The sequence below is a fragment of the Ailuropoda melanoleuca genome, chromosome 10 (genome assembly GCF_002007445.2).
Source record: "Ailuropoda melanoleuca isolate Jingjing chromosome 10, ASM200744v2, whole genome shotgun sequence".
NCBI lineage: Eukaryota > Metazoa > Chordata > Mammalia > Carnivora > Ursidae > Ailuropoda > Ailuropoda melanoleuca.
The window spans coordinates 73545775-73561449 of record NC_048227.1 but is presented as its reverse complement, the minus strand read 5'-3'; the positions used below and the strand labels follow the sequence as shown (position 1 = coordinate 73561449).

Genomic DNA, 15675 nt, shown 5'->3' with positions numbered 1-15675 from the left:
TGGGATGGAGGATCTACAGTGCTAAACCGAACAGCTGGGCAAACTGGAACAGGTAGTCACCCTCACTGAAGTAAATTTATGGCCAACCAGTATTCCTTCTGAGAACAAAATAAACTAGAAAATATACAGAAACCATTTATGAAGACAAATAAGATCTGCTAAGGCAATAAGAAATGGAAGGACTAAGACTCCAGAGGGCAGAATATTAAAAAAGTAAGCTAATATTTGCAGCGAATTTTACCTCGGAGGCATCTACCAATTCTAACAAAGGAGACTCCAGGCTGCTCTAGCAGAGCTTTTATTTATTTTTTTTTAATTTTATTTATTTATTCGACAGAGATAGAGACAGCCAGCGAGAGAGGGAACACAAGCAGGAGGAGTGGGAGAGGAAGAAGCAGGCTCTCAGCAGAGGAGCCTGATGTGGGGCTCGATCCCATAACGCGGGGATCACGCCCTGAGCCTAAGGCAGACACTTAACCACTGTGCCACCCAGGCGCCCCTCTAGCAGAGCTTTTAATGGATATGTAGTATGTTGGATTACAAGGGCAGTTTTTCCTTCAGGGCCTTTACAGAATTCTTAGGCCTCTGTGGGAGATTCTGAAAAGTAAAGCAGAGTTTTTGGCAGTCTCATGTGTCAAAGATTAGCATTCAGTACATGTCAGAAGAAGAGCCACTAAAACACATAATCAAGCTCCTAGTTAAAACACCTGGAAGACCAAGGGCAAACAAGAGATGAACTGAATCTCTTCCATACTACCACTCAGCCATGAGTTAGCATAGTCGCTGATTAGATTAAGGTGATGAGCCAGCACTGTCTGCATAGTGCAGGAGAGAATGACCCCTCTGTGGAGAAACTTTTAATAAAATATCCAGATTTGAGCAAAATTTATTAGGCATGCCATAAGACATAACTACATGAACAAAAACCAAAAGAAAAAAACAAAAAGAAGAGGAAGAAAAAAAACCTCAGCTAACTCAAATATTGGAATTCACTGACAATTACCTTAAAATACAATTAATATCTCCAAGACAATAGAGGAAAGGATGGGTAAAAATTAAGAATTTCAACAGATGAAGCAGATGCAGGCATTCAAGGGGAAAAAAGATCTGCAATTTAGAACTTATCAGATGTGTTTGTGAGCAGATGAAACAGAGCAGAAGACAAAATTAGTAAACTCAAAGACAAGTGAACAGAAATATCCAACTAACGGACAGAGAAAAAACAATGTAAAAAGCATGAGTGTAAGAGATACCTTCAGAAGTCTAATAATAAGAGTGTAAGAGATGGGGCACCTGGGTGTCTCAGTCAGTCAAGCATCTGACTTCGGCTCAAGTCATGATCTCAGGTCCTAGGATCTAACCCAAAGGGACTCCACACTTGGCAGGGAGTCTGCTTGTACCTCTGCCCCTCCCCCTGCTAATGCTCTCATTCTCTCTCAAATAAATAAAATCTTAAAAAAAAAAGGGGGGGGGTGTAAGAGGTACCTACAGAAGTCGAATTATAATACATAATTGGAATCCCAGAAGAGGAAAAAGAAAATGGACAGAATCGATATTTGAAAAGATAACGACTAAGAGTCTTCCAAAACTGATGAAAGGTACCACCCTATTTTCAGAAAATTCAGGAACCTCAAGTGAAATAAAAACTAAAACAAATAAACAAAACAAACCTAGGGAAAATAATCACACTAACACTGCTGAAAACCAGAAAGGAAAACCTTTGGTAACAGGGGAAAAAAAAAAAAAGATATATTGGTGTAAGTCTTATGAACTTCTCAAAAAATGATGAAAGCCTGAAAATATGGAATAACATTTTTAAAGTGCTATAACAGCCAATCTAGAATTCTACACTTAATGAAAAGATCTTTCAAATCTAAAGATGAAATTTTTGGGGTGCCTCAGTTGGTTGAGTGTCTGCCTTCACCTCAGGTCATGATCCCAGGGACCTGGGATTAAGCCCTGCATCAGGCTCTCTGCTCAGTGGGGAGCCTGCTTCTCCCTCTCCCTGCCACTCCTGCTGCTTGTGCGTACTCTCTCTCTTACTAATGGATAGCTAAATCTTTAAAAAAAAAAATGAATTTTTTTCACAGACAAAAACAGAATTTATTACCAAGAAATAGACACTTAAAGAAAATATTTGAACGGAGCTCCTCAGGTAATTTCAAAAAAATTCCAAAGGAAAAAAAATAGAATTGTAGAAATGATCAAAGGGTAGATATGAAGGTAGATATAAATATACAGTAAATACTGGCATATCAAGTAATAATAATTCTAGTGTGGTTTAACATATGTAAAATTAAAATAATTAAAAGACAGAAGTAGGTAAATGGAATTACAATGTTCTAAGGTTCTAGAATTAGTCACAGGTACATGTTGTAACCTCTAGTAAAAGACCACCTAAAGAGATTAATAAATAGTATAACAAGTTAATGATACATTATAATCTCTAGTATAACAATGTATAACTAGGGCAAGAGAAAGTAAAATGAACCATAAAATTCAAAACGAAACAAAAAAAGAAAAAGGCACTTAAAACTGCTTCCTCATATAGAAAACAATTAGTAAAAGTAAATATGAACCCAAATGTAGCAATTTTACATTAAATGTAAATGGACTACAAACTCCAATTACTAATATTATCATATTGGATAAAAGAACAAAACCCAAGTATATGCTAATTACAAGAGCTTTTGAGAAACCAAAAAACCCTCCAAAAAACCTACTTTCTCTAACCAAAAGACAAGAAAAGGGGTATCCTAGCAAAACAGAAAATTTTAGACAATTACCTATCTGTTCCAGCCCAAGAGCACAGATAAAAACAGCAGCTTCTGTTCCCCACCCTCTTCAGCAACCATCAAGTAGACAGCCTAGACTTTTACTCTTACTGGGACATAATGCAGCATTCTAAATCCTGCTATCAGGGTGGTGTCAGAGAAGACCAAGTAAGAAGGTAGTAATTTCATCCTGACCCCAGAATTTCATCCACAACTAGCAGTTAGAAGGAATCCCATCCTCTCATTGTTGGGGAGGTATCAGAAACCTACTGGAGAGGCAGGACCCTTACCACTCAGCAGTAATGAGAGTACACCCTCATTCAGTGAAGACCTCATAAGTCTGGTATTTCACACTCATGCTGTGCTAACACAACTCTATCCCTTCCCCCATTGGATGGTATTAGAATCTAGTCAAGTTGGGACTTTTCACCATTGCTCAAGGGTAACATGACTACCTTCCCACAACATCAGTGGAATACAGGTGAAAAGCAGTAATAAGGTGCCTCCTCCCTCTCCCAACCAGGATGGTATCAGCAAAGACCTAGTGGGGAGTCTAAACTTCCACCCTCTACCCAGCAATAATGAGAGAGCTCCTTCCCTCACCATCACTGGCCATCACAGAGGTTAAGTGACTTCTATCCTCACCAGCAGTAGCAAGGTAGTACCATGTTTTATCCACTAGAATGGTGCCAGAAAAGTCCTGATATAGCCCAAGATTTAAGATTCAGTCTTGAAATGTCCACGTTTCACTAAAAAATATCACACTTAATACCAAGAATAGAGATTGCAAACTGAATAAAAAGCAAATTTCAACACCAAGATGGCACAGATCTTAGAATTATCAAACAAGGATTTCAAAGGAGCCATCATAAAAATTCTGGAGTAATTACGAACACACTTAATGAACAAAAAATAGGAAGTCTCAGCAAATATATAAGATATAAAGAAAACAAATGGAACTTTGAGAACTAAAAAGTTTAATAACTGGGGGAAAAATGGGGCAACAGAATGGTAAAACAGAAGAAATAACCAGTGAACTAGAAGACAGAACATAGAAATTACCCAATCTATAAGAAAATAGACACACACACACACACCCAAAAGGCCTCAGGAATTTATGGAACTTTAAAAAAAAAATCTGACGTTTATGTCATTAGACACCCAGAAGAGAAGACAGATGGGGCTAAAAAGTATCAAAAAAGCAATGACTGAAAATTTCTCAAATTTGGCAAAAAAAAAAAGATTCACAGAGTGACCTCCAAATAGAATATATGCAAAGACATCCATGCCACAGCATATCATATCAAACTTCTAAACTAAGACATAAAACAAAAATCTTGAAAAAGGCCAGAGAAACAATGCATTAATTACAGATCTTTTTTTCATCAAGAAGCATGGAAGCCAAAAGGAAATGACACAACATTTTTCAAGTACAAAAGAACAGTCAAACCAGAATTCTCTATCCAGTGAAAATATGTTTCAGGAATGATGGGGGAAATCAAGATATTCTCAGATGAAGGAAATGAAGAAAATTTGTCACCAGCAGCCCTACCCTAAAAGAATAACAAAAGGAAGTTCTCTAAACAGAAAGGAAATGATAAAAAGTGATATCTGCAAGACAATTCTGAAGAAATCAAAGATGTAAATAAACAGAGACATTCCATATCCATGGATTGGAAGCTTCAACATAATAATGATGCCAATTCTCCCCAAATTGATACACAGGTTTAATGCAATCCCTATCAAAATTCTGGCAAGATTTTTTTTTTTTTACAAGCAAAATCATTCTAAAATTTATTTGGAAAGGCAAAGGAACTAGAAGAGCCAAAACAATTTTTTTTTCTTTACCAGTTTTCAACAAGCATTTAAGTCTTTATCTCAGATAGCCATTTAAAAACATGGCATGCTTCAAGAACCTGCATGTTATCCTTGCGCAGGGGCCATGCTAACCTTCTCTGTATAGTTCCGATTCTAGTGTATGTGCTGCAGAAGCCAGCATGAGCCAAAAAAAATTCTGAACAAGAATCATGTGAGAGGAATCACTCTACCTGATTTCAAGACTAATTATATAGCCACAGTAATAAAGACTATGTGTTTTTAGTGGAGGGACTGAGACAAAGTAATGGAACAGAGAACTCAGGAAAGCCCACACAAGTATGACTAACAGATTTGTGACAAAAGTGCAAAAGATCTTCAATGAAGAAGATACAGTCTTTTAAACTAATGATGCCAAAATAATATCCACAGACAAAAAAATAAATCTTGACCTAAACCTCACACCTCATATAAAAGTTAACTCAAAATAGACTTAAATGTAAAACAAACTATAAAACTTGTAAAAAAAAATAATAGTAACAATATACGAGAAAATCTTCAGGACCAAGGGCTTGGTTAAGAGTCCTTAAACATTACACCAATAGCATGAAAAGGGTGGGGGGAAACCCAATTAAGATGGACTTCATCAAAATTAAAAACTGTTGATCTTCACAAGACCCTGTGAAGAGGGTAAAAGGCAACAGAAAAAAAAATTTTGCAAACCACACATCTGACAAATGACCCATACCTAGAATAAAGAACTCTTAGAATTCAACATTGGAAAAACAAACAATCCAAATAGAAAATAGTCAAAAGAAGAAACATTTTACCAAAGAGGAAAAATGGATGAGAAATAAACATATGAAAATATGTACAACATCATTTGCCATTAGGGAAATGGAAAAAACCACGAGACACACTCTCATCAGAGCAGCTTAAAATAAAAAATAACAATACCAAATGTTTACAAGAATGTGAAGAAATTGGATCTCTCATAAATTGCTGATGAGAGTATAAATGGTACAGCCATTCTGGAAAACAATTTGGCCATTTCTTCTTTAAAAACTAAAGATAAACTTACCAGTCAACCCAGTAATCACACTCCCAGGCTTTTATCCCAAAGAAATGAAAACTTTTATCTGTATAAAAACTTGTACAGGGGAGCCTGGGTGGCACAGCAGTTAAGCATCTGCCTTCGGCTCAGGGCGTGATCCTGGCGTTATGGGATCGAGCCCCACATCAGGCTCTTCTGCTGTGAGCCTGCTTCTTCCTCTCCCACTCCCCCTGCTTGTGTTCCCTCTCTCGCTGGCTGTCTCTATCTCTGTTGAATAAATAAATAAAATCTTTTAAAAAAAAAAAAAAACTTGTACACATTGGTTCATAGAAGCTTTATTTATAATAGCCAAAAACTGGAAATAATCAAAATGCCCTACAATGTGTGGATAGCTGCAGAAACTGCGGTACATAAATACCATGGAATACGACTCAGTAATAAAAAGGAACTGCTACATGCAACAACTTAGATGGATCTCAAGGAAGTTATGCTGGGGGNTTGGGGGGGGGGGGGGGGGCAGGGGGACAAATCCCCAAAAGTCATTACCTGTATGATTCCATTTAAAATGATAAAACTATAGAGCTGGAGAAGAGATTAGCGATTGCCAGGGCTTAGGGATTGGAGGGGAGGGGTGCCCATAGAAGGCTAAGTGTTAATTATAAAAGGACAGCATGATGGATAACTTTCTGGTGATGAAATAGCTCTGTATCTTGACTATAGTGGTGTTTACACAAATCTACACATGATAAAATGGTACAGAATTACACCCACGCAGTGCTAATATCAAATTCCTGTTTTGGGTATTATACTATAACTATTTTAAGGTGTAACCACTGGGGAATAAAAATAACTATCAGATAACTTCTAAAGGATTCCTTAGGGAAATGAAACACCCATCTATTAAACCTACTTAAAATAAGTCAGTTTGCTCTATTATTTTTTTGGCTTGGAAAGAAAAACAGGTTTTGAAAACACCTTGTTGATGTTTCTAGTTGAGAAATGTCAATAATGTTGTAAAGTAAAAACTGCATTGCTTATGTGATGGCATTAAATAGTTAAAATCAGTATTAAAATGTACCTAGTTTGACTGCACATTGTCTTTCTTCAGAAATTAAATTCAGGGGCGCCTGGGTGGCACAGCGGTTAAGCGCCTGCCTTCGGCTCAGGGCGTGATCCTGGCGTTGTGGGATCGAGCCCCACATCAGGCTCTTCTGCTATGAGCCTGCTTCTTCCTCTCCCACTCCCCCTGCTTGTGTTCCCTCTCTCAGAGCTGGCTGTCTCTATCTCTGTCGAATAACTAAATAAAATCTTTAAAGAAAAAAAAAAAAAAGAAAGAAATTAAATTCATTCCATAGTTAATTGTAACTAAATCTAAATCCTTATAAACAATTCTAACACATCACTTCAAAATACTTCATATGTAAAATGTCATTTTTGTTATATAAAACATTTGTAATACCGACAAATGGAAGTAAAATGAGGTCATGGAGAGTGAATGAATGAGGTCACGGAGAGTGAATGAAACAATTCCTCAAAAAAAAAAAAAGTATATAGTCCCATGTGTTTGAGATATTCCAGTATCAGTAAAAAAAAATAAATAAAAATATATATATACACACACACACAAATACACGCATCCCTCAACTAGTCAATATTTTAATAATACACAATCGTAGCTGATATGTGAAAAGTGCTTTCACGGTCTGTTACCACCTAAAATAATACATCATATAATTTTCAAAAATGTGTTCTTTGACTTCTAACCTCTGCTCTTCTTTAGAATTACCTGTGAGGGGGGGAAAAAATGAAGATTCATATTATACCCAAGGCAAATAAAACAGAATTCCTCGACAAAAAGTTAAATCATCTTATGTGCATAATATGCAAGACTCTGAGTTTATAAAACCCAATATGGAAGGTGATTATGGAATCTTTTGCCTTATAAATGGTCCTAGGCTTCCCCTAAACTAGTCCACTTCTCTCAAAAAATGTGAAACAAGCAATTCTCAAAATCTGGTTTTATAGTCACTTCTGAATGTCAATTTCTTCAAATGTAAGCCAAAAGTACCCAGATTAATGGTCCCCAACTTGAGGTTCGTAGACAATTCAGTAATCTAGGGAGTTAAAGAATTTTCCAAAAGTTAAAAATCCTATTATAAATCAGGGATTAACAACTATAAAGCAATACAAATCTACTGTAATACCAAATTTCTTATATTTGAGCTAGAATTATATCAGTTTAGAGACAAAGACTAGTCATCATATGCTTAAAAAAAAAAAACAAAAACACCTCATTACGTAGACAATTTTCAAAACATATAGCCCATGATAAAATAAAATAAAATCAGATCTTTAGCTATGAAAGCCTGGAAGCAGTAGACCAGAATATATGCAGAAATTTCTTTAAAGAACTTATCTACTTATAGGTAAGTACACCTACAATAAAAACAAACCCTAAATTTAAAATACGCACATACGGGGTGCCTGGGTGGCACAGCGTTAAGTGGCTGCCTTCGGCTCAGGGCGTGATCCCGGCGTTATGGGATCGAGCCCCACATCAAGCTCTTCCGCTATGAGCCTGCTTCTTCCTCTCCCACTCCCCCTGTGTGTTCCCTCTCTCGCTGGCTATCTCTATCTCTGTCGAATAAATAAATAAAATCTTAAAAAAAAAAATACGCACATACACTCTTCAAGCTCTTAAGCCTTACTTTTACCTGCAGAAAAAAAAAATACTTATATTCCCTTTAATAGTCTAGAAACATATTGGATATAAGCAAATTTGAAGCCCCTAAAAAACTACCAGGGCATGCACATTTCTAGACTCCCACAGAGCCCATAGGTCTATATCCCAGGCCAGTACTTGTCCTTCTCTGGTTCTACATGTTAGCATGAGCACTACAAAAGAAAGTATGACATACTCAAATTTGCTGAGTATATTATGTCCCCAAATCTTTAGGATGCTAAGTTAAACAGAGTTCAACAAGTATCTTTACCTCTCTTTCTCATAAACTTTCATAACTTTACATAACTATAGTTATATAAAGGAGAGAAGCATTGTGGAAAGCTGGATAAAAAGTACACGGGAACTCTATTTTTGCATCTTCTTCCAGTCTATATAATTATTTCAAAATTAAAAAAAATTAAACAAAAGTCTACAAAGAGGTAGACTGTCAAAAATAAGTCTCTCTCCCACATCATCCCCCAGTCAACCATGGTTGACAATTTCTTGCATATTATTTTAGAAACAAGCTCTCTATATAACATTGTGACTATTTAGAAATACAACAGGTCATCTAAATTTATCTGACCCCCAGAACTTTTTATGGTGGGCCATCTAGTAACATCAAATGAAAATAATAACCTTGGAGACATATTTAGAAAAACCTATCCTAGGCATCATATTCTTACATTATATAGAAATACTAGTAAGAAGCAACTTTGTCTGCTTATATAAGTGATTTGATTCATAAGTCACTCAAATCTCAAAACAAAACAAATAAGTAATTAGGGAAACTTAAAATGTTCAAGAAGTTTTCATAAATTTCATGGTGATAAACCTTCTCAACTATATACAGCCTACTATGAATCATACAGGTTAGCAGCTAACCTTAAGTAATGATAAAGCAGTGATAATGAATCTTTCCATCAGAAATCCATAATATATACATATAGAAAAAGAAAATCTCCATAGTTAAACCCATTAACACAGAAAGCCAAACATCCCCCAGCTGTAGGCAGCTGCCTAGGTTGCCCTGTACGTAGGCAAGAGTTACACCACTAGGGAAACAGCAGCTGATAACTGGTTAGCATTCTGGGCCTAATCCGTGCCAACTCTGTTGTTAACTATACTAGGGTGCCAGCACAACTGGGGGGAGGGGAGCCAAACGTCAATCAACAAAGCTGAATAAGGAATCCAAAGCAGACAGAAGTGATATACTAGATGATATTTTTTAAAATTAATTCTTGCTCAAGAAAAGTCAGATTTTACCTTTGCTGCAGCCTGTACATGCTCCTTTTTAATGACTCCACACTTATTCTCAAAAGCATTCATTCTGGTCTCTTCTGCTAACCGATGAACAAAGAGTAAACAATTCAGATGCACCTTTAAAAGAGAAAATTCAAAAGGATTTTTAAACTCAAACACTGATGCTTTGAAATAATGATTTTTAAAAATAAAAGATTCCAAAATTTGTTGTAATATTTACTAGTGTGCTTAAGTCAATTCACTTTTATTTAAGTAACACAGAATTCGATTTAATATAAGTCCAACTTAAATTCCATACAAAAGATACTTAGTTACTGCAATACATGAACCAAGGCTATATATAAGGCTTACCAAAGGCCATAGATAATAACATTATTGTAAAGCATAATTACAAAGCTTATGTAGGACTCTATTAAGTAGCAAATATTCTTGCTTCCAATTACAAATAAATTTAAATTTATAATGGAATTTCCCAAAAATTTAAAAACAAAACATATCAACAACTATTTAAGGCTAATCATCTCTCATTCTACAACCCATGGGTTTAAGATTTTTTAACCAGATACTTAATTTGAAATATCTATTCAAAAACATGTAATAATTGAAATGTTAACTTTACTGAAGTGAAAAGTATAATCATATCTACTATTAATAATCTTTAAGGCTCTTAAGAAATTAAAATAGATAATATAAGCAGATAAGTAATAAATATTAATTATTTAAAATGGTACAATTAGAAAGTATCTTTAATATACTGGTGATTTATATATTACATGTTCTTTGCAGTTAGAACAATACTCATCTAATATTCACAATGTGTACTGCATACAACCACGCCCCCACAGTTCACTCAACACTAAATAACTATGTAATGTTGTGTTTTAAACTTAAAATATTATGCAGAAATCTTTAGTGGATGGTTATAGAATTTTAAGAATGTTTTAGTGATATCTGGAAAAAACAGGAGTTTGAGAATTTAAATTTAATAAGGTAAAGAACCTATGGAAGGACATCCACCTTTGGTACGTGTCTGATTCACGGTGTTCTTTATTTCTCACAAGAACTCTAGGGTAAAGCACCCAATTCTGATTCCTTATGTAATACCACGTTATTCAATTCTGTTTTAAACTTCCAATGACATCCCATTTCCTATTGCAGCAAAAACATTCCGTAACATGGCACAATTTCCTGTTAATCTAGATTTCCTACTTCTAAATTCCTTAATACTAAACCCCACTTGACTAGACTTTTCCAGTTTCATCTCTCAGCTTACAGTTCTATAGTAAGTCTTTTTAACTTCTTTCCATATTCAAATAAAACCTTGCCTACAGGCAGCCTACAAATTTGTAAACTTCTCTGAAAAGTCCAACTCCTCCCAGTATGTAAGGTTATGCAACCTGAACTTCCTACCACTGTACATACTACATACACCATGCAGCAATTTCTCACCTGTCTTCCTCAATGAAATATGAGGATGAGAACTATGTTTATCTTCCCCAACACTGTATCCTCAGTGATCTTTAGTCTATGGCACAATATATAGTAGGTAGTCAACAATTATCATTGCATGAACAAAAGATTCTTCCATATCTCCCCAAATTAGGCAAAAAAAAAAATTTTTTTTTTTTAGTCAATCCCAAATAAATCACACACACTGTTCTAGAGAACTGATGGGTGTTGGGGGGGGTGGGGTGGGAGGGATGGGCAAAATGGGTTTAGAGGTGTAGGAGATACAGACTTCCAGTTATAGAATGAATAAGCCATTGGAATGAATAAGTCATGGGAATAAAAGGTGCAGCTTAGGGAATATAGTCTACATATTGTAATACCACTGTACGGTAGTGGTAGCTACACCTGGGGTGAGCATAGCATACAAACTTGTTGAATCACTATGCTGTGCATCAACAATACTTCAATTTTGAAAAAATGAAAGGCAAAAATGAAAAGGGAATAAACAAAAAAAACCCACATTGTTTTGAGACTTGGTTCACCCTATCAGTCTTTTCTTCTTCATAAGCATGAGCCTTAGTTTCTGAGAAAAATTAATATTAACTTTTGACTATCACGGAATTTTTTTTTAAAGATATTATTTATTTATTCGACAGAGATAGAGACAGCCAGCGAGAGAGGGAACACAAGCAGGGGGAGTGGGAGAGGAAGAAGCAGGCTCATAGCGGAGGAGCCTGATGTGGGGCTCGATCCCATAACGCTGAGATCACGCCCTGAGGCAAAGGCAGACGCTTAACCGCTGTGCCACCCAGGCGCTCATCACGGAATTTTTTTAAGCAACCTAACCCTCTCTTATAAAATAGTTAATTGAGTAATGCCACTCAAATGCACTAAGGTTTTGTTTTGTTTTTTAAGATTTATTTATTTTAGAGCGAGAGCTCATGGGGGGGGTGGGCAGAGAGAGGCAGAAGGAGAGAATCTCAAACAGACTCCCTTTGAGCATGGACGATCTCATGACCCTGAGATCACAACCTGAGCCAAAATCAAGAGTTGGATGTTCAACCAACTAAGCCTAGCAGGTGCCCCTGCACTAAGGTTTAAATTAAAATCGTCAAAATAAAAACAAATTTTAAGGTATTCAGCTAGACATTCAAACTTGAAAAAGGCCATTCCATCAAAAATTTACTTGGGGAAAAAAAACAAACACCTTGCTTGAAACGTAAATCAAAAGATAATTTACAAAGAAATATCCATTCCTTAACAGTGTCGGTTGACCAAACACTGGCCAGTCTGATTTCCTCCTCCCTTCATCATAGGACTTTTGATCTTTACATAAACCATAAGCATCCAGATATTTCCTCAGTGAGAAATCTGAAAACCAACTGAGCCATGAAAAAGCTGAACAATTTATTCAGATTAACTGATGTACTCACCTGTGACAGTACTGGCCCTGGGGATATACAATCAAATAAAGCATAAAATAAAAAAAGCCGGTACAAAAGAACTATGAAATAACACAAACGAATTATGAGTAAAATGTTAGCAATAACAATCAACCCACATTAGTTACAATGCATTCCCAACATTATTTGTACACTCACAATGTTCAAAGTATTATGCCAAACATTAGAAATACAAAAAGTTCCCAATTCAGAGTTCCCATCCAATGAGAGACCCACATGAAGTTAAAGAAAAACATGTGACAATAGATGATAAAGAAAGATAAAGTTGGTCCTAAGATTATGGAAGACTCAGGAAGTAGCTGGCATTTGAACTGGATTTTGAAATTGGAGTTTGCCAAGTAGAGTAGAATGAGATTATTTTCAGGCAGAAGAAACACAATATAACAAAAGACAGAATAAAAGTAGATTAGTTTTGTATTAAAGATAATGGGAGACACAAAAAGGACATCTGTATGGTTCCTTCCTCTCAAGAAGTTGCGTACCACACTGGGAGACAAAAGGACATATGAAACTTACAGAACAGTGTCAGAGTTTCAACAGCTAAATTGTATGATGTAACTCTTATACTGCTATCAAAGTTCAGAAAAAAAGAGATGAAAACAGACTGCTTTAATTGTAGAAAAGTTTATGGATGATGTGGGACACTTGCTGAGTAAGATTACAAAGTGTCAAAGGTAAGCAGAAAACCATAAGCAAAGAAACCAGGGTGATGCATGGCATATACAAGACAGTGAGAGAAGCAACACAAGCCAAAAATGAGCATACAACCTAGGAATAGATGTCAACAGAAAGAACTTCCTTTCCCCTACCACTGCAACTCCTCTTCTTTCCCACACCACCTGGATCACAATCCCACTCCACAATACAGCCCAGGTGTCCCTGGGTCACTTTGAGGCAGACAGCTGTGGATGTGGGAGGACTCTACTTGAGAAATTTCTGGCAAACAATCTGCACCAGCTGGTAATCTGATATTCCTGAGGAGGTACATTTCCTCTCCATTTAGAGCCCCAGCTCCAATGAAAACTCCAGAATAAATTCCTGAAAATGTTCTGCAGATCAATTTCACTTTAATCCAGTTCACTTATGTTACCTTTATCACCACTGGGTGGGGGATATTCAAAACAGTACATAGAGGTTGACCCTTGAAAACAGATTTTTTTTAAATAAATACAGTACTGTAAATGCATTTTCTCTTAAGATTTTCTTAACATTTTCTTTTCTCTATCTTACATTATTGTAAGAATACAGTATATAATGTGTTAATTAACTGTTTTATGTTATCAGTAAGGCTCTGGTCAGCAATAGGCTACTAGTTAAGTTCTTGGGGAGCCAAAAGTTACACATGGATTTTCAACCGTGGTGGGTTAGAGGGGTCATTCAAGGGTTGTTCAAGGGTCAACTATATTGTCTTTCCTTACAGAGTCTAAGAAAAGAAGGGCAGGAGATAGTAGAAGAGCTACTTTTCTAAGAAAGCTGTTTTGGCTTCAAAGAACAAATAATGGAAAAAGACAATTCTATAGTAGTGTAGCAAAAAGAAAAATGCTGCACTTGCAGGCAAAAGATGGGAAGGCAGTAGAGAATTTGGGGAGGCTGTAAAGAATAGAGTTGGAAAAACCCAATGGAGCTTAAAAACAAACTGATGATGCATTCTGAAGACACTCTCCACGCCCTATGCCCTGGCTACCAACAATTCTTTACCTTGACTTCCTGGAAATTAGGTGCCCACTTATAATGGTTCATTTACTCAAAAAGCTCTTGTGGTTTTATGGTTTAAACCTAGGGAAAGAGTGTTTATTCTGCTAGAGAAATATATGTTCCAGGCATTCAACATAAAAACTCCGAATTTATTTCAACATAGAAATATACAGTGGTTTGGTTATGGCTATTAAGTGAGCATTATGCTGCAGGAATTATGAGTCAGATAAACAAGTTTTCGTGGTTTGCCTTGAATACTCAACTAACAGGTGCTCTATTTGTCTAGGAAAATGAATTCACAGTTGAAAGCATATTACTTACAAGTAAACTTGAATCAGGGTTCTTTAATAAGCTAAAGTACAGGATATAGGGAAATATGTCTGATTAACAATGTAAAAAAGGGAGGAAGGCAAAGGAGGCACACACGTAAAAGGCACGTCCGTGATGCCTTCTACAATAGTTATATAAATATGACCCTGCCTAAATTCCAAAATTTATTTTTAACTATATGTTTCATACCTTTCGCAAGTACATTAAGGGCAGTACCAGACTATGCTCCGGAAAAGTGATATTTAAAAGCTATAAGCAGGAACTTAACGTTACTTTTCCCCTTAAGATGATGTGGCTAATAGCCTCTCATAAAAAAGGTCCGGATACCCACATTTCAGAGGGCTCCAGGCAACTAAGCGTCAGGAATATGAACTGACCAGTCAGGCGGGGGCAAACCTGCCTCTTCACTGCTGGAAACGCCTTAAACATAGGCTTGACGGAGTTAGACTAGCTACGGGTGGCGAAATAAAAGCTGGGGTTTATTTCCTCTACCTCCCTCTTGCTCCACTCCCAGCCAAAGAAGGGACAGGATCTCACCAGTAAGTCGCCACTTGTCTCTAGACGAAGGTGAGGCTTCTGTCGCTTGAAGACGCGCTTAAGAAAGCCCCGGGGAGCCTTCCGTTTTATATGCTTTCTCTGGGAGACTGTGGTCGAGAACGCCATTCTCTCCCTCAGACACCAGCGTCCTTAGCTTCCAAGATCCTCCCGGCACTGCACAGAAATTCACAGCCGAGTGAACAGCAGGAAACAGCCGCTACGACGCTTCTTCAGGCCCTAAAAACCCGGCCCAAACGTTTGAATCCGCCGCCAAAAGGGCGCTCCCGGCGCTCGGCAGTGACGTCAGCCCGGCGCGAGCCCCGCCCCCGGAGCGCCGGCTTTCGTTGAAAACACCCGCGGCGGGGACCCTGTGATGTCCTTAAAGTGCCAAGGCTTCCTTTAATCACCATTTGTATTATATCTGCGCTTTGGAACTATTTCTCCTCTGTTTCACAGGAGCGTTGAGAAATTGTGGAAAATGGTGGTATGCCAAGGCAGTTACACTTATCCTATATCCTGACCCTAATACCTGTGGACTAAGAAGTAGATGAATACAAGTTTGTGGTGTTTTTA

At 36.9% G+C, this 15675-nt stretch overlaps 1 protein-coding gene and 1 non-coding gene across 3 annotated transcripts; both read right to left on the bottom strand.

Moving 5' to 3' along the window:
- Positions 1–4666: 4666 nt before the first annotated feature.
- On the bottom strand, positions 4667–4773 carry LOC117804291. Its single transcript, XR_004628631.1, has one exon. It is a non-coding gene; the product is annotated as a U6 spliceosomal RNA (small nuclear RNA).
- Positions 4774–7283: 2510 nt separating this feature from the next.
- On the bottom strand, positions 7284–15398 carry CENPW (centromere protein W). Of its 2 annotated transcripts, XM_034669096.1 has the most exons (4): positions 15103–15398; positions 9632–9745; positions 8324–8357; positions 7287–7429 (listed from the first exon to the last, which is right to left on the bottom strand). In XM_034669096.1, the coding sequence occupies exons 1-4, from the start codon at positions 15226–15228 to the stop codon at positions 7350–7352; spliced, it is 354 nt and encodes a 117-aa protein (XP_034524987.1). In that variant the 5' UTR covers positions 15229–15398; the 3' UTR covers positions 7287–7349. The 2 variants fall into 2 exon arrangements, with proteins under 2 accessions (XP_002915179.1, XP_034524987.1); XM_002915133.4 differs by lacking the exon at positions 8324–8357 and having other exon boundaries at positions 7284–7429.
- Between the last annotated feature and the right edge of the window lie 277 nt (positions 15399–15675).

Coding starts and splice junctions, on each gene's coding strand:
- CENPW (XM_034669096.1), bottom strand. CDS start 15,228: ATGGCGTTCTCGACCACAGTCTCCCAGAGAAAGCATATAAAACGGAAG. Junction 9,746..15,102: donor AGACAAGTGGCGACTTACTG/GTGAGATCCTGT, acceptor TCTCTTTTAAAG/GTGCATCTGAATTGTTTACT. Junction 7,430..8,323: donor TAAGAGCTTGAAGAGTGTAT/GTGCGTATTTTT, acceptor CCCCCCTCACAG/GTAATTCTAAAGAAGAGCAG.